Genomic DNA, 19772 nt, shown 5'->3' with positions numbered 1-19772 from the left:
TAAGGTTTTGTCACTTTTTGCTCTGCCTCTTTGTCTCTGCTTTGGTTTCTCTAGTTTGACTGCAATGGCAGGTGGAACAGAAACAGGTGATTATTGTTAATTCTACATCTTGTCTTCATTAATACTACCGTGCTAAGGGGAAATGGTAACATTTAAAGTCATCATTCTTACAAAGTGAACACTTGAGTAATGCAGCTTGCCACCTGTGCATTTTAATGAAGAGCCCTCAGACCATCTAGTGTCAAGTGGCCACCTCACATACAGAACATCAATCCGCTAATTAACTCTACCATACATTAGGGAAGTGATACTCCGCCTGAAGCTTGTGAGCCGCAAGTGGCTCTGTGCAGCACGTGATATTAAAGCACTGTGTGATTTAATTATCAACCAATCAGGATGCTTTTACTATGTTACTAACCAATTGTAGTTGATAAAATAAGACATTTTGCTGTGAGAGTATACAGCAAAATGACTATTATTAGTCATATGGTTTACATATGAATATATGGTACTATAGTAAATGAAACAATTCACAGTACTATGGCTCTTTTGGGTAATGTTGATCCTGAACCACCGGGGTCCAAGTATCACTGTATTAAGGAGTTGTAAGGGAAAGGATCCTTGGATATCAAGGCTGTTACAGGGCTGTCCTAAAAAATCACCTGAAATGATTATTTCACTGCTTGCTCCTGAACTAAGAGGACTAATATGTACTCCAGCATGGAAGGCAGCTGGAAAACTAAAGTGCTTCAAAGGTGTATTTCCAGTAATGGGAAGCTGGCTTATGGTGCCTTGACATTGCAGAAGCCTTTGCAGACACCCACTGTGCCTCAGGGCTGCAGAATGTCCCTTAGTGATGTTGAATAACAAGGAGGTGAAAGAGTGGGCTGTGGTACTGAATGGACACAGACAGGTTTCCTGCTGTTCTTCACAGTTAAACTCTGCTGTTTGGAGAATGCGCTTAGAATCATAGAATCTCAGGGTTGGAAGGGACCTCAGGAGGTCATCTAGCCCCACCCCCTGCTCAAAGCAGGACCAATCCACAGATTTTTACCCTAGTTCCCCAAATGGCTCCCTCAAGGATTGAATTCACAACCCTGGGTTTAGCAGGCCAGTGCTCAAACCACTGAGCTATCCCTTGTATAGGCTTGGATGTTTAGCATCCTTAGGGGATATTCATGCAGTTTCCACAGACACAGCCTTACAATGGTTCTGCGAGTTCCACCTGTAGAAGGCACTGTCTCATCAGTGTGAATCCACAGAGGCAACTCCCAAAGAACATTTTTCTATGTGAGCTGCTTTCAAAGTAAGAGCTACTACACAGGTGTGGGAGATAGAGATATGTGTACAATTCATTTTATAGGCATGCTGCTCAATTCTACCTCTGTGGATGGTGCAGAAGCTAAGGGCATGGCTGCACTTGCAGATGTAGAGCACTGTGAGTTAAACCAGCCCTTGGAGACCGCAGTAGGGAAAACACTGCAGTGCGTTCACACTGTCAGATTCAAGCGCACTAACGTGGCCACATTAGCAGCTATTTCAAGGTCACAGAGAGCAGTGCATTGTGGTACTATCCCAGCATGCAAGTGGCTGCAACATGTTTTTCAAATAGCGGGGTGGGGTGGAGTGTGACAGGGAGTGTGTTGTGTGTATGTGGGGGGAGCAAGAGTGTGTTTATGGGGGGGCTGATAACATATCAGCATGCTGTCTTGTAAGTTCAGACAGCAACAGACCCTCCTCTCCCCTGCCCCCCTCTCTCTCTCTCGCACAGTCACAGCAAGCAGTGGTTGCTTTGTCCCAGAGCAGATAAGCATGCCGGCTGTCAGAAATGGAGCTTTGAAAGGGGAGTTCAAAACAATGACAAGAGTGACCACTTGACTTAAGGGGATTATGGGAAGTTTCCAGAGGCTGATCAAAGCACAGTAATGCAACACCTCATTCACACTAACGCTGTGGCGTTTCAGCCGGGGCGCAGCAAATGTTATGCTTCTCGTGGAGGCGGATTACCAGGAGTGCTCCAGCTGCAGAGTCCAGGCGCTCTAAGTGCCTTGCCAGCGTGGATGGGTCATGAGTTAGGGCGTCTGGAGCCAGAAGCTCTAACTCACAAGTGTAGCCAAGCCCTAAGTATGGCAGTATTGGTACAACTGGTCAAAAGTCATATGGAGAGCAGCAGCAGAACTGATTCAATTAAAGGGTAACTGCAGCAAAAACTATTGTTGGCCTACAGACTCCTCGCTTCAACACTACCCTGAACACAGCAGTGCATTGTGGTTGAAGCATATATTACCAACTTTGGCCTGTTATATCCAGAACAGGGGATTCATAGAGCAGGAGAGAAAGCAGGGCACAAAGGGGCTAAACCGCAATGGCATGTTTTAAAATAAAATTGAGATTATTCAATACAGTAGAACCTCAGATTAAGAAATGACCAGGCAACCACACACTTCATTTGGAACCAGAAGTACACAATCAGGCAGCAGCAGAGGCCAAAAAAAGTCAATACAGTACCATGTTAAACATAAACTACTAAAAAAAATAAAAGGAACGTTTAAAAAAAACCTCACTTGACAAGATTTGGAAACTTTCTGTGCTTGTTTCGCTTAAATTAATATGGATAAAAGCAGGGGCGGCTCTAGGCACCAGCGGGCCAAGCGCCCGCTTGGGGCGGCATCCTGGGGAGGGCGTCATTTGGCTCCGGTTGAGCTCCCGCCGGCATGCCTGCGGCAGGTCCACCGGAGCCCGGGACGAGCGGACCTGCTGCAGTCATGCCTGCGGCGGGTCCCGTCTTCCCGCGGCTCCGGTTGAGCTCCCGCAGGCATGACTGCGGCAGGTCCGCTCGTCCCGGGCTCCGGTGGACCTACCGCAGGCATGCCGGCGGGAGCTCCACCGGAGCCAAATGCCGCCCTCCCCAGGATGCCGGAGCCGCGGGAAGAGGGGACCCGCCGCGGGACTGGGGAAGGGCGGCGCAGCGCTCCGCGCTGCTTGGGGCAGCGTGATTTGTAGAGCCGCCCCTGGATAAAAGCAGCATTTTTCTTCTGTATAGTAAAGTTTCAAAGGTCTGTTAAGTCAATGTTCAGGTGTAAACTTTTGGAAGAACCACCATAATGTTTTGTTCAGAGTTACAAACATTTCAGAGTTACAAACAACCTCTGTTCCTGAGGTGTTCGTAACTCTGAGGTTCTACTGTATCCTGGTTAGCAAATGTTAGTTTATTCATCTTCATATGGTTCAGTCTACTATAGCCAAATATACAATGTACTGTGCATGGACATCTTTGAAGCTGACAAGATATACATAATTTTACCTCCAATTCGCCTCATAAGAAAATTAGATGATGGATTTTATTGTATAGCAATAATACATTGCACTCCTGTAGTGCTCTCCTAAGAATCTCAGCGTGCTTTGCAAACATTAGTAAATTAATCCTCACAACACTTCTCCTATAGCCAAGGAGCATCAGTGCTGGTCACTGGAAGATAAAATACTAGACTCCTATTGGTCTAATCTGTTATGGCAATTGCTAAATAAATGTTATGGTTTTAACTGCTCGGTCTATGGCTTTGACCTTTTTTTATTTGTAATCTATTTCTATAGTCTCTGTTACAATCCTTGCAATCCCTTGTTGCCTTTCTTTTGCATCTGTGAAAGGAGTATTTTGGTTATTATTGCCCAAAACTGCTCAAGATTTTGTATCTTTGGGGGAGGGAAAACCCATGAAACTTTAGTCTGTTTATTTAATATCTTAGCATTTGTAAACCCTGATTAATCAGTGGCAGTTCACACCTCTAGTGTAACTATTTTTATACAATGGCCTGGGAAGTTTTTTTAGGAAAGTGTTTTGGAAGGGGAAACTATATTGTGCCACAGCTGATTTCCCCACAAGTACAGCACTTCGCAATCAGTCATACCTGGAATAATGGGATACATTTCATTTGTATAATAAGATGTTTTTTACTGTTTTACCAAAAATTATTTTATGCCATAAGGGTAGTAGCATAATTCACAGTACTGCACCAATTATACTCACTTCCACCTTTTTTCCAGAGAGTCATTTCCTCTTAGGGAAGAGTCCTTGTAACCGGATAAAAGAAAAAACCTGAATTTGGCAGCATGAAGCTACATTTTAAAACTTTAAAATGTTGCTCTGGCAATGTCGCAGAAGTCACAATTCATGTACTTTTTGGGTTGATCACACTGATTCAATTCAAACCATAGTAAAAGCATGTTCGCAAATCCTGAAAGGAATGGGCCATTTTATAGCACTATGTAGAGGCAGCACAGAGTCAAGTCTGAACCGCATATTACTGAACTGGTGACTAAACCAAGACACCTAATAGAAGAGTCAATGGAAAAATGCATCACAAAATGGATTTAGCACATTTATTGGACAAGTGTAGTTCAGATTATGAATACTGACCAGCCTACAAGGGACTGCACAGAGGTATATTTTGCAAAAACAGTGAAGTCTTACAGTTAGATTGTGCCTTTGCACTGTCTAAAGCAGAGGTCTCCAAACTGGGGGGCACAACCCCCTGGGGGGGTGCAGAGGAATGTTCAAGGGAGAACGCAGTGTGGCCCCAGCCTCCGCCCCAGATCCAGGGGGTAGTGGCATGTGGACAGGAGTAAGATGGGTGCGAGGTAAAAAGTTTGAGGACCACTGGTCTAAAGCATATGGCAGTGCATAGGTGCCCCACTCTAAGGAAGGAATTGTGCCTCAGTACACTGGCAGTGGTATGTAGGGTACACGTAGCTACATGCCACAGTAACATGCAGGCAGCATCCGCACTGCAGTGTACAGGTATGCATGGCAGTCCCTACTGATGGAGCCTTTCCCCGCGGCTGGAGCCTCTCACTGTGGTGGAGAAAGGCTCTGACAGTGGGACCCTACACTGCTAAAAATCACTGTGTAGCTGTGGGAGGCACTGCTAGGGTGAAGAGAGAGCTGTGTAGGTTCAGACATCTGTACGCTACAACCTCACTATCTACATTGCTATTTCTACCTGTGATAGGGAGGCATGCAGCATATGTACACAATGCGCTGCCATTAAGTGTAGTCATAGCCTCAGAGAGGCTCAATTTCCTCCCGACTCCTACTCTGGTAGTAATGTGCTAGTCAGCCATACAAGTAGTAAGCTATCCCTCAAAGCCAGCTCAGTTCTGCTGGCTGACATGTTGAGGGCAGAACCAAGGCCCCATCCACTCCACAACCCTCTGTGTGGGGGAGGGAATAGTGGGTGCACAGTCCTCAGTCCGCTGTCTACACCCACACTATACATGAAGTATAGTGCTCAAAAGTATTTTTGCTCAAAAAAAAATCCATAGACTTTCCCCATTTCCAAGAACAGACTGATCAACAGCACTGCTATAGTATGTCTCATTACTAAGGGCTAGATTGTGGCTCAGGCTCTCTGGATTGGTGCACAGTTAGTGAGGGTCCACTATGGGTATGGTGGAAGAGGCATTTCCACTCTTAGGGCCCAACTGAGCTACCCTCACAGTGAGAGGTACCTCACTTCCTGTGTGGTCCCAGTGATTTTAGTGGGACTGCTCCTAGAACAAGGTCCCACTCAATGAGAGTAAGAGTGGCAGAATCAGCCTCCTTTTTAGGGGCTTATTTTCAAGCCCTTTGGGTTAAAATGGCCCATGCTTGTCCTCAGTATGACGGAGGGCAGTTGATTTGGAAATCTTGCTGATTTGTCCCCCCCCCCATTTATCAGAGGCCTACGGGCACTCAGATAACTGAGAATTGGGGTATTTCCATCTGGAATCTAATCCACGTTTAACGCTCAGTGAGGGCAAGTGCTTCCGCCATCTTAGAACAATGCTTAGGGCCTCAGTCCTGCAGGCAGGACTGCACAGGTGGATCTATGGGCCCACAGTGAGCCAGGGGAGTCAATGGGGCTTAGCCCAGGCCTTTAGTTCTGAACCTTTGAAGTCCTAAGTACTTGAAAATGGCAGAGTGACTTTCCACTAACGTCGTATGTGGTTACTCCTACAGCTCCAAAACAGCGCATGGGGTATTTACAGACATTAGTCTGGAGCAAAACAAGTATTTAATAGAACACCAAAATGTCATCCTAACAGAACTGGGAAGTTTTGTCATTTAAAACTTAACACAGATTCTGAATGTCAGCCCTAAGGCCCCCTTAGAGCTGGAATTGGGGCTTTTACACCACAGGCCACAGCAAAGCCACACAAGCCCAGAAGAAGCACCAGGGAGACTGGGTGGAGTCACAAGGCATTTAGGCACCATACTGAAATCAGTGGGAGTTAGGTACCTAAGCACCATTGTGTAGGCCACCCACTGAGCCTCAGAGACACTTTCTGGTGGCTGCTCATGTTCATGCACAGTGAGCACTTTGTGCCAGCCTCCCCCTGTACTCCATGAGCTGGCAGAGGAGAGAGGGGTAATGGGCAGGCCTTTTTCCTGTCTCCTTTTCAGATAACTGTTCCCCAGAGACAGCAGGAAGGAGCAGTCCCTGCCTTCCCTACACTGCTTTTGTGCATGGTCCTTTTATAGCCTTGCAAAGAGGGATGCTTCTTGTTCCCAACTGCAGCTGAACAAGGGCAGCACATAATTTGGGCCTGAGTGTCTTTCGGTAGCTCAAGTATGTCCACTACAGATCTTCGGTTGGGCAACATCAAAAACAGAACACACCACACAATACTTGGCATCAGCATTCAGGAATTTGTACCCACTTCCTGACAGATTTCCTGAAGGTTCATTAGCAGTGATTAACGGGCTGTGACCATTAACCCCTGCATTCCTGAGAGATGAGTGTCTTAACATAAGGTCTACTGTATACACGGGTTCTTTTCTTCTTGAAACCTCTTACAAGTTATTCACCAATTCTAACAAGATCAAAGACCAGCCTAATAGAGACCTGAATTCCTCTGGAGAGTTATCAGGTTTGTGGTGGATGTTGGGAAGTAATGTAAAAGACATATACATACACAACAATCACAACCTCAGGCATTTTTCTTTTATACATAAATCTAAAAGGCACATTCAAAGAATCTAAGAGGTTTGAGGTCTAATAATACAGTACTTACATCGCACTTTACATTTTCAAAGCCCTTAAACGTCAGCTGCCTGGGAAGTAGGTAACTTATTGTCCCCATTTCACAGGATGGGAAACGGACACAGAAATTAAGGAAGTCTCCACTAATTTTGAGTATGCACCTCAAGATACCTATGCCCTGATTTTCAAAGATATTGAGAATCCACAGCTTCCAGTGACTTCAACAGCGGGTTGTGGGTTCTCAGCACTTCTGAAAATCAGGCCCAAGTTGGGAAACCAAAAACTGAGCTGCACAAAATGACTGCACATTTTTGAAAATTTAGGCTTAAGTGAGTTGTGCAAGGCTCCAGTAGGATTTCAGTCAGAATTGGATCTGAAGAATTCCTGCCTCGCCTCTTAGTTTGCAAGAAAAGCAACCCAAAGCATTTGTGTGGTGGTGACACTGTCTCAGCCCAAACTAATAAAACCAGCAAACGTTCATCAACTACAAAGAAAAGCTCCATTCTATTATGTAGTAATATTCTGAAATGTCATTCAACTCAGGGAAAAAGAGGCCAAAGAGAAATGGGTAGACACTTGACAAGTAATTTAATCTGTGTTTTACAACAGCTCCTGAAAGCTAAGGAGGTGTCGACCTGCAAGGAGTCCTCTATTTTCTGACACTCCAAAACAGTCCCCAGAGTGTTAATGCTCATACAAACTCCCTTCAGCAAAAAATAGCATTAATGTGAGGTGATAAATGTCTTTGTTACTCAGTGCTGTGAATATGCGGAACCACTGAGTCTTAACTCAGTTCTCCGGACACAGATTTAGCCTGCTGAGTCTATGAAATTCTCCTTTCAGCTCAAACAATTTACCACTAATTTGGTTCCAATCCTGGTACACTGGGTATAGGATATTTTGGTGGAGAACATTTCACTTTAGGATATGTCATTGGGTAGGTTTTTAGTTTAACCTACAATTAGCCTTTCCTTTGGTATCTGCCACTTCCGCAAGCTGTGATCTGTACCCTCACTTTCACTTAATCTGGAAGTTCATATACCTAACAGTGAAAAACAAAAACAGAGGGGAAAAAACTTCTTCCGGGTTGAGGTGGACGTACAAAGAAGGTCCAAACACAGTGCAGACTTCAGCCCCACAGGAGTATCCTTCAGCAGAGATCTTGGGAAGAGCAGCACATACAATAAGATTTGAATTATGTACAAAAAGGGCTTGGGATGGTAGCTAGGCATCAGTGACAATGATCATGAAGATGGCCCTGACATGCTAAATTTAAGAACGTTCAGATATTTTGGTTCAAAGTACTATAGGCAAAGAGACTAGTTGTGGCTCTAGATCCCAACTTCACCCAAGTTTGAGGGTATATAGAGCTAGAGTTTTAGTTCAGGCCTGGCTCTAATTATAGCATCTTCTATGCAGAAGGTCCTCCTAGCACTTCACAAGCTTTATTCTTAAAGCTCTATATAGCGGTTCTCAACCAGGGGCCGAGACCCCTACGGGGCCGCCAGCAGGTTTCAGGGCAGCTGCCAAGCAGGGCCAGCATTAGACTTGCTGGGGCCCAGGGCAGAAAGTGGAAACACCAACGCATGGGGCTGACGCCTGGGACCCTGAGCCCCACCACCCAGGAATGAAGCCAAAGCCTAAGCAATGGAGCTTCATGGAGGGGCCCTGTGGAAATTGCCCTGCTTGCTACCCCTTGCTGCCCTGGCTTTTATATGCAGAAAACTAGTTATTGTGGCAGAGGTGGGCTGTGGTGTTTTTATAACATGTTGGGTGGGGGGAAGGGAAAAGAAAGAAAAGGTTGAGAACCCCTGCTCTGTAAGACACAACCAGACTTTCACCTCTACCAACAACTTTACTCATCTCACTGCAAGAAGTATTTCATCTTCAGCACTTATGCCATACACTGTAATTTTTTTCCTAATCATGCTCACTCCTACTTAATTAATTTGTAATTCCCATTTCACAAAATACTTCAAAACAAATGGAGCCAGACTCCAGCCTCTCACCAGGATGTTCTGCACCATTCTGGCAGCACAAAACCACTGGAAACTCTGTAGACCCAGCTATTTGGGGATTCCCCTTGCATAAGGCGAATTCACCAAGCAGGAGAGAGCCAGTGCTGCTACTCTATATGCCACTTCTTCTAGTGACCCTCCTCTGCCGGCTGCTTTAAATTGTGCCGAATTAGCCTTGGGTTGGCTTCAGGATCTGGGATCATAGAATCATAGAATATCAGGGTTGGAAGGGGCCGCAGGAGGTCATCTAGTCCAACCCCCTGCTCAAAGCAGGACCAATCCCCAACTAAATCAAGGTGGTTCCCTCTCTAGTCTTGTGCTAAGTGCAGCTTGGCCAAACCAGAGGATCTGATCTGTGCCCTGAATGCACACAAAGCACCATATATTTACTGCATGGTTCTGGAGTTCAGGTTGTAGGTTTGCTTGCAAGTTTGAGTTTAGGGAGGGAACCTAGGAGAAGGTGTGATTAAAGTGATGAGGTTGGGTCATTGTTTGAAAATCAGAAAATATTGACTTAGGCTGTCTATTTCCTGGATTTTGTTCATTTGCGGTGACATGAAATGCTGTTCAGGATCTTTAAGTTAATGTAGGAGTTTTGGGGTGTGGGGATAAATATAAAAAAAATAGTTCACTTCTACAACCAACTATTTAACAGAACAAAGCAAAGTAGCACAATGGTTTGGGACAGGAAGTGATCTTGTCTATCTTATTTAAAGAAAAGAATCACATTTTAAATGGATGAAAGTCTGGGTCATTTCCGTGGAACTGGGTCCTTCTGTATAGTGATGTTAATACTAATGTTATAACATCAGAACAACAGACAGAAATGCAACACAGTGTGCAGAGAATGGAGCCTATGCCTGCATTTGCAATGAAGTTCTTGTTTAACAAGCTGTTTTTGTGCTTTTTGGTTTCTTTCTTGCCTATCTTTTAGAATAAAAATAGGTTTGTATGGGGGTGAGGAGGAATAATTGAGGTAGGAAGATTGCATGCTTGTAAAATTTCAGTAGCCACATTCGTTTTTTCTCTCTGAAACTGAAAATGCAAAATGCCTCATGGTGACACTACAGTCTGCCAAGAGCTCACCCGATGATACACACAACTGCCGTGTGGCCTGGAATTGATCAAAAGAGCATTTTTTGCAGTAAAACTCCATATGCGTGAATGCCTCTTCTAAAACCACAGTATCTAGTGCCTTTGTTAGATGGCCACGGCTCCCTGCTATCTCTGGAAGATATAGTCTGGAAAAACTTTGGTAGTTTTTGCCTTTGAGTTCTTTGTGGGGGTGTCTCCTCATCGGCTCTCTTTTCATTTTTTTTCCTGCCAAGCTGGTTTAATCATCCTAATGAACATTCTTGTTGAATCTTCTCTCTGCTTAATTCAGCAACATCTGATCCATAGAACATAACTGCTCTTGTACTATATAATATTATTCTTCTGTATCAATCAGTTTTCCAGTTCTCAAGCTGTGGGCTGTCACCAGCACTCATAAAGCTACAGAGGTTTCCATTCCCCCATTTATGGTCTTCCGTTGAAGGAGATCTGGTCAGTCACTTCCAACCAGATCTTCTGCAGATGCCAGGAGTACACCATATACAAGTCACTTGATCCCATAGTAGCTTCTTGGAAGCTCAGTGGGAATGGGCACAAGAGGTTCCAGGGCAGATCTGGAGAGGATCAGCTAAGTGTGAAGTCACAGTACAAAAAAGGTTAAGAGTCCCTGCTGCAGAATTCATGCTTTGGCAGGGCTTCCTTACCATAGTGCCTTGATCTGTCAGTCTTAGGAAAGTTGCTATATTTGTGCTCAGGTTACTTTACCCCACATCATTGTTACTGCACATGGAGATCTGGTAAATTAAAATTGTATTTAAGCAAATCCAACCATGTGTCAGCTGGGCTTGAATGACTGAGATAGTGATTGAGGGCAACAAGTACGAAGGTACTTCCCCTGATCAGAGAGATGCTTGCAGGATACAACTGCCTACACAATGGGCTACTCCATCCAAGGGCAGGGTGTCTAACTAACTGGGTAAGAAAGTCACAGGCTTCGTAGACTTTTTCCATCTTTTCCTTCTACTTCTGTCCAACTCTTTATTTTTAAAGTATAAATAATCTGCCCCCTAAACATTTGGACAGCTGGCAAATATCATGGCTACAAGCTGGAATCTGCTTTTCCACATCCCAGTTGCGCTAGGACTGCTGATTTTTTTTTTATTCTGAACAAATCCCTGAGGAATGTGACCAAATCATGATGTGCAGCCACAAACTGGCCCTAAATCTAAATATCCATTCTCACAGGTTACTGCCATTATTCACCCAGACTGCTTATGTTTTTAGAGTCCTTTCATTTGCCAAAACCCAAACGAGGCTGTAAAATACCTTCTGTCCAGGCTGATGGCTTAACCCTTTCACTCTTGACAAGAAAAAAAACCTAACTCCTGACCTTTTCCTTGTTTTTTAACTGAGAGTTTGCAAAAGCAACAATCCTGATTTCCACATCATTCTCATTTCTCTGTTCTTGTTATTTTAAAACACGTATGAGGCAATATCATAAATCAAATTCAAAGCTTGCTTGGTTTCTGTGGTGACCAGAACTAGCTACCAGTGGAAAATGTGTTTGGTAGGAGGTGGAAGGGAAATTAGATCTCAGTTCAGTTTCAACATTATTGCAACGGCAATCTCAGCAAAGAGGTGAGAGACCCTGGAGCCTGACCTACCCTCTCCTTGCTGGGGCAAGGCTGAGGTATTCAGAAGCAAGGGGATACTCCTCGCCCCAGAGTATGCTGTACCTGGTTCTGTACAGAGAAGACTCCAGTCTCCCAGGAAGTCAAGCCAGCACTTTTAACCAAATTCAATTCACTTTAAAGGAGGAGGAAAGGAGTCTCTTGACATTTCTAGGATAACTACAATATAAAATCCAAAACTCATAGCACATTAGCTTGGCCAAGGATACTTTGCAGCATGACACAGTGGCTCACATTTTTAACTTCCGCCTTTCCTGCTGCTCAGGTCAGAAGAAGGCATTGGGAAGGTGAAGTTCGTGGTTCACAAAGAGTTCCACCTTCTAGTGGCTATTCTTAGCAGCAGGAGCTTACACCGGCTGATGTGGCTGCACACTGCTTTGGCCAGTCTTCCTTCCTCCCAACTCTGTGCAGTAGCACACCACAGAGTGCACTGCTCCATATTGCTATTGATGCTGTGCTGTGTGCCTATCCTGGGGGTGCTGTACCTTCTGCTGACACAGTGTGAGAGAGCTACCCAGGGTGGATTCTCCCCAAGGGAGAATCCTCTTAGGGCAGGCATTGTGTGGACGGCCATTAGCATTGAGGGTGTACTGGGGAAAGGAGTATGTCAAGGATGTATCCATGCCACTGTGGCCATTTTGGCTTGTACTGCAAGTCATATGCAGCCTTGGGGAGGCCATAATTTAGAGCAGATCCCAGGGCTATATAAATTATGCTGGCCTATTTCAGCCTTTCGAGCAGCCTAGAATTGGGAGGGCACAAAGACACCTTTGCCCTCACCTTTCCCTGGGCTGTACCCTCTGCAGTGCACCTTCTGGAGGCCCAGCACGGAATCTCAGCTCAGCCCCTGATTTTATAAGCCGTGTCTAGACTTGAGGATTTTGATGTTACACCTCCCTGCCGTTGTGGGGACACACCTCATGTTCACACACAAAAACGCTTGGAGAGGTGCACAGGTGCTGCCAGCACTGCTACAATTCCATTTGCTCGAAACAAGGCTCACTACCATTGTAACTAGACTAGGGAACTCCGGGAGAGAGAGTAATAGTACTGCAGCTGGTGTTCCCAGCACAGTCCCTATAAAGCCCCCGCAGCCCCTTCTGTGAGCACTCTCTGTGCACTGCATAGCAATTCCTATACTATCACCTGCTTTCTTGTTTTGAACTGCTCCAATTGCTGTAATTTAATGCACATAAGTTCTTTTGTTTTGGAAGGCACAATGCAAATGGATCCATCTTCCCAATCCGGTCTGGCCCTCACAACCATGAAGGGGTCGTCTCTCATATACACACTGTATTTTTTTATTTCTAAAAATGCATTGGGTCATATAATGAAAAATACGTACAGTTCACATTTTAAATATAATTTGGTGCAGCACCTCGCCACCTGTGGATTACTATTCCCGCCACACCCTGCTTTGGGGATCTGTGGGATAGGTGCCCACAGTACACTGGTACTGCAATGGTTGGAGAGAATGCTGTGTATAGACACAGCACAGTTGGGCACCTGGAACAGGAAGGCTGGTGTGGATGCACTGCTCTGTTGGCCCATTACAATAGTTCATTTGAACCATTGTAAGTTGCAATAGTGCCATTCTCTAACATGGACAAGACTATATGAGGTACATCTCATGATAGCCTGAACAATGTGATGGTGAAATCTTTGCACCATTCCTCATACAACCCTATTTGCCTTTGAGCAGAAGCACAGTCCAATACATGGGGCTCTAGCCTGGGACTTGAAAGGCTTAGGTTCAAATTCCTGCTCTGTCATAGACTTTCTGGGCAACCTGGGGCAAGTCACAATCTCTCTGTGCCTTAATTCCCCATCTGTAAAATAGGGATAATGGTACTGCCCTTCCTACCTACCTCACAGGGAGGTTTTGAGAACAGATGTTTTACAAATCATGAAGTGCTCAGTTATTACAGTGATGGAGGCCAAGAAAATACCTAAAATAAAGCCATGAGACGATCAGAAAAGAAACAGGAAGGAGAACATACTCCAGTACTTGGAACTTCTGGGCAAGATAGCCAGTTAATTCCCTGCACACTAACATATCTGAAACAGAAAGTGATGTTTTAGCTATGGGGCATTAGAGGGGAGAGAAGTCTCAATATTGGTTTTAACACTGTTTTCCATTCTACATCTTTATTAAGCACCCTGTGAATTTAGTGCCGTGGATTGCAAATGCAGGCACTGCTTAGAGCCCACTCTCTCTCATCTGTATCTGTTAAATTATGCATTTCCATCTGGAAGGAGACTATACAGGGCTGTAGGCTCTCTTCCACTTCTTCAAGTAAGGAATGGAGAGGGATTTAATTAGGTGGTTGAGAATAAGACTAGAGCAAGGCCTGGGTGGTTTTCACCTGGAAAACAAAGCTGCAAGTTGTATTGTACAAGCCTGCTTCTGTTTGGTCATTCTGTTTACTTTGTTCATGTGCATTGATTAAAATCTGGTTATCAGTCAGATAAAAAACTCTCCTTATAGGACAGTACATCTCGCAACTGGTACCAGGGACTGAGATCCAGTACTCCTGGCTTTATTTCTGAGGTGCTACATACACTGTCTCTGTGACTTTGGCCAAAGCCTATTTGGCCCGATTTTCAAAGATTATCAGCACCTTCGAAAGGCTGGTCACATTACATGTTGTGCCTCATTTTTCCTCTCTGTAAAAAGGGGATAATAAATCTTTCCAATCTGAGAGACTTAAGTACTTCACAAAGTTCTTGGAAATTCCTAGTACTCAGAAAAGTACAGGATATTATCATTCCTCCCTCTCCTGCTCCTCTGGCTCCTGATCCAGAGGGATGCAGTGTATTCCTAACTTGTGTTGAATTCAATCTCTCAAGTTCTTAATGATCATCTACATATGCTGATGTGTATTTAAAGGGTCTGAATCAGGAGCAGAAGCTATGATGAGCAAATAGATTTCCATTTACACTTAACTGTGAGTCAAGTCACATGCAGTGATTTCAGTCATGTGCCCTTTCACAGTTAAGCTGAACTTCAGAAAATAACGGGTGCATCTTTAAATAGATTTACAATGCAGATTGTTGATTGGAGTGTCTTGCAGATTCATTTATTCCTTATGGTTTCTCTGTTCCAAAAGTCAATGGGTTCCATATTAGTAAGAGGGGAAAGGCAGAAGACTAAGTAGAAAGTGGGCTATGACTATAAATAAATTTATTCACTAACTTATTTTGGATGCATGTTAAATAAAAGAAGCTATTATAAACCATTAGCTTGTGGGTCATTAATGGGAGCTCTGTACATAATTTTCTCGTGTGTGTGTGTGTGTGTGAATAAGCCCTACTGATGCCCAAGCTGTTTGCCTGATAGTTACCGGACTTTTTAAACAGACCCCCTCTTTTGTGCTCTTTCCCATCTCATGCTACAGCTATGGGTGGGAAAAGGTTAACCACACAACAACATTTTTCTCCTCTTAACAAGTTACAGAAGTTTCCATCAAACACATTGTCTGCCAAATATTTCATTTACTAGCAGCTGCATTTGTATTTTGTTGAGAGGTAGTTGAAACAAAGTCACTATTCTTTGTGCAAACTGCATGTTAAATAATGTACAGCTATGGGAGATTATTAAATAGTGAAGACATCTGATAATATTAGAGCCAACCACAAGTTCCACTTCTGCTGATCCACAGAATTTTGAGTAATTAGTCATTGCATGGAGTGTTGTATTTATATCCCCTTGAGCCACAGCCGTTAGGCCATAAAGTCAGAAGACAAAGAATTGCTGTTATTAAAAGGCTGCTCTCCGGTTTATTTATATGCTACAGCTTTATTTCAGTGTCCACTTCACTTTTCTGGTTTGGGCATTCTCCAGACCAGCAGATAAGTCTAAATCAGAGAATCTGAGTGTAAACAAAGTTGCTATATACAAGACTTCTCAGCTTCTAAGAGGAAAAAGCTCAGAGTCTCCATAAGGCCACAGGAGTAGAAGAATGGTCTTGAAGTCAAGGGACAACTCTAGCAGTAAGGATTCCTAGTTTCTGTTCTCACCTTTGCCATAGACTTCCTGTATTTATTACACATAAATTAATATCTCCATTTTACAGATGGTGAAAATGGAACTCCAGAGATATTATGTGACTCATCCAAGTTTATACAGCAAGTCAGTGGCAGAATCAGGACTCCTTACTCAGTCCTCTGGCATAATCACTAGACCACACTGCCTTCAATAGATAATAAAAGGAAGGTTTAAAAAGATAAAGTGATGGGGAGAGTGGGAGACTTTTTTGTTGCTGTTGCTATACACTAGCAGATGCCAAACACTCCCCAGTGCAGATGAAGTTGTGGCCCACTTGTGCCACACTAACTTTCCAGCTTGGACGACTTTTTATGTTCCTACCACCAGGACTGGCAGCTGCTACAGACAACTGTAATTATGGGTATTGTGGCCTATCTAATAGGGCAGAACCATCTATTTACATCAGTCTTTTTTTTTTAAAATAGAAAAAAAGAGTGCATGATAACTTCAAAGTTCAGGACAAAGTCACACTTAATGTGCTTTCTATTTCTTTAAATGCAGTCTCTTTACCTCATTTCAATTGGGCAAACAAGGGCAAGATTTAATTCATTGTAATCAGAAACCAGAAGAAAAACTAATATGACTGGAACATAAAACGTCTGGTGAAAAATTCACATTGCAACAATGAGCTTTCCCTTTGCATCTTGTTATAAAAAAAAGTAATATTAACATTTATGGCAAGGAAATTCAGAATGATGACAAACAGCATCCATAATCTTTCCTAGATAACAATGGACTCTCAGAGCAAGGGTGACTATACAGGATACATTATATACCTATTGCAAGTAGTAAGCATAACTGAACAGGGAAAAATGGGAATTTTATCCTAGCTTGTAAGTGAATTCCCTGTTTATGAGCATACGTCACCTCAACCTGTGAGCTCCACAGCTCTTATTTCAAAACAGGGTTGAGTTTGGTCAGTACTTGGAAGGGACATGCGAGATCTCTATGGAAAGCCTTGATAGTGCAGGAAGTGGTACCAGAAATTCAGTAGCAGCACTCAAAGGGCACCGCGATGCTAGAGATGCTGTGTTTTGCATGACATAAAACAGACACCTTTGACTTCTTGTGATTATTATGGGCACATTTATGAAAAATGGCTATAAGTTCGCCACTAAATATTGTATGTGCACAAACCCACCCCATTTGTAAGCACACACAGTATTTGGATGTGTAAGTCAGGGACACAGACATCTAACTACCTGATTCTAGGTGCCTGAATGTGGAGTTTTGTGCACAGAAAATTGCAAAGTGCAAATTTAGAAGTCAAATGGAGGTTACTAAAAATGCAGCCCTAAAAGATACTGTGATGCTTTTCACAAAGAGGAAGGGTGGTAGTCCCAGTTCTGGCCATATTCCAGCTTGGATAATTTTATCCTCCTGACCTATATACCTTGGCGGTCTCAATGGAATATAATGAGGTGATGCAAATGGTTCTGTAAATTATACTTTACTGGATGGGCATCACAGAGGAAAAAGGCAGGATTACTGTGGAGGAGATAATAAAAGGAAGGTTTAAAAAGATAAAGTGATGGGGAGAGTGGGAGACTTTTTTGTTGCTGTTGCTATACACTAGCAGATGCCAAACACTCCCCAGTGCAGATGAAGTTGTGGCCCACTTGTGCCACACTAACTTTCCAGCTTGGACGACTTTTTATGTTCCTACCACCAGGACTGGCAGCTGCTATCATTACAACCACGGTCAGTCTAGCTTTCAGAAAACAAGTTATATTGTTGCTCAGCATAATGAAACATTCCATTTACATCACTTCTAGATTTGGCCTGGTACTTATCAGTTCTTGTTCTACACTGTTACATAGTGCTACTGTGTACTGTTGCATCCCACCTCAGATGAGCTGCATTTCAGTAGTTGGCAGTATGAGACATAATGTAGATATACACACACAATACGCATTATGTGTTATCTATTTCTATGTAAAGGTTTGTACAATTTTAGTAACTCTTACGAAGTGTTCTGGTGCCCATCTGAATAAAAATGCTATATAAATGGAAGATCATTATCTTTTAAAGCTATTTCAATATAGTGCTTTGTATTTAATGTCATTTCAAGTAAGGTGAAAAATAGCTTCCTCTAAAAATAGGTAAGGAGAATCCATAGATGTAGTTTTAAATAGACATAATTGATCCTCTGGAGCATTTATGTTATCCCATAAATTAATCTCACTTGAGAACACCTGAACTAAAATCCCTTAGCATGTGTGCTCAAGTAGCCAATATTAAATGGCTTGGCTGTATATATTTTTATTTAATTTTCAAAACACAAAAACTGGATATTACTTTTGGATGGCCACCTAATACTGTGTTCCTGAAATTCAGCTATATACAAAGTTAGCAAGAACAAGTAAACTGAAAAGAAAGCCAATTCATTCCAATAGAGATTTTTTACAGTATGTCACGGTAGCCGGAGAAACAGACATTTGGGTCTTACAACACCCTGTCTTGCAAAACTTCCTTCTAAATCACTCTTGCTGAACTAGATATATTATACTGTCTATGGAGAGATCTGCTAGCAGTCATGGGATGTATCAGACACATTAGTAAAGCCCTCACTGAAGTAATTAGGGACAAAGAAATTCGAGAGAGTTATTTTTTTCTTTATAAAGTGTGGGTGGAAAATGTTGGATTGTCAGGCCTGAAGGCTGATACGCCTATTTATCCACACTGCTGGTATGGCAGTGGTGCAAGCTCTTCTCATTGTTTTGCAGATGGGCTTCAATCCTGACCTAGAGGGACCATTTCTAGGACTGAGAGGAGAATTCAGATTCTATAGTCTGCTTGGTCCTTAGCGTGTCTGATGAGATTTGCTAATGGGGTGGGGAGACCTGTCCATACCACTGGGAGGATTCTGTTAAGTTACACACATGTTTTGTCTGGGTCTACACAAAGATTGGCAAAAATTTTCACCATTGCTACCACTGGTGGTGCTGAACTGATGGCAGTGTTACTGTAGATACAGCTCCAGGCAGCTGCCCACACCTCCAGGTCACAGCAGGCTTAGAGGACCTGGTTTGGTACCAGTATTGCCAATTCTCAAGATTTTATCAGGAATCTTGCAATATTTGGTGTGCTGTTAAAGCCCCATTTGCTGGAATCAAGACAGTCCATTAGAATGTCAGCTTTCATTTCTTTTTTTTTTTTTCCTAGCTGCAGAGTAAAACTTGCAAATATGTGACTTGAGTGCACCCTACTAAAGGCTCAGAAACCAAAAGGCAAATAAAAAGAAACTAACAGGTGCTTTTTTTTAAAAAAAAATCTCATGATTTTAAGCTTATGTCATTATTTTTGAACACTTAAGGTTGGCAGTATTATGGCATTTAAAACACAGGGCCACCAACACTTTGTCTGCATTAGAGGTTCCACAGTTAATATAGTCAAGTCATGATGTTCTCAACTGCCAAGCAAGATAAAAGGCACTTCTCAGCCACAGTATGTGGTTTCAGTATTGCTATATTATCCCAACAGCAGCAAATCACTTTAGATATCAAACATTAGCTGATCTGGCAGTAATTTTGGGCTTCTTTTGAAGAGGGAATTCACACATTTCTTCTTCACTTTTGTGTGCTGTGTTGCGAAAAGACACTGTTACAACAGGATCTGGGGCACAGAAAAGTTAAATGATTTGCCCAAAATCATACAGAAACTCAATGGCACAGTCAGGAATAGAACATCAGTCTCTTAATTCCTGGTCTATGGCTTATTTGCAACACAAAGGTATCTCCAATAAGAATAATGATTTGAGTCATCATAAAAACCTCAGGATATTCCAATCATTAGTGTTGGCTTCAGGTGACTTCTTAGCTAGGGGAAGAGGGAGAAGAATCTGACATATACAATAGAATCTGCTTATAGTTCGTTTGAATATAATGCAACTTAATGGTGAAGCATAAAGTCCCACATTGTATCAATAAATCACAATGCA

At 43.1% G+C, this 19772-nt stretch overlaps 2 protein-coding genes across 6 annotated transcripts in view; one reads left to right on the top strand and one right to left on the bottom strand.

The window, feature by feature from the left end:
• Positions 1 to 19772, top strand: part of BABAM2 (BRISC and BRCA1 A complex member 2) — a 425434-nt gene that overhangs the window by 6719 nt on the left and 398943 nt on the right. The window lies entirely within an intron of this gene.
• Positions 1 to 19772, bottom strand: part of RBKS (ribokinase) — a 99659-nt gene that overhangs the window by 3271 nt on the left and 76616 nt on the right. Inside the window, exon 8 of one of the 5 annotated variants that reach the window (XM_039530884.1) lies at positions 14850 to 14882. The exons of 2 other annotated variants lie outside the window; for them this stretch is intronic. In XM_039530884.1, coding sequence (XP_039386818.1) covers positions 14865 to 14882 — 18 coding nt within the window. In that variant the 3' untranslated portion in view covers positions 14850 to 14864. 2 more of the 5 variants (XM_039530882.1, XM_039530883.1) reach the window with 2 other exon arrangements.

Source organism: Mauremys reevesii, linkage group 3 (genome assembly GCF_016161935.1).
Source record: "Mauremys reevesii isolate NIE-2019 linkage group 3, ASM1616193v1, whole genome shotgun sequence".
NCBI lineage: Eukaryota > Metazoa > Chordata > Testudines > Geoemydidae > Mauremys > Mauremys reevesii.
The sequence above is the reverse complement of the archived record's forward strand: the minus strand, read 5'-3'. Positions and strand labels throughout refer to the sequence as shown.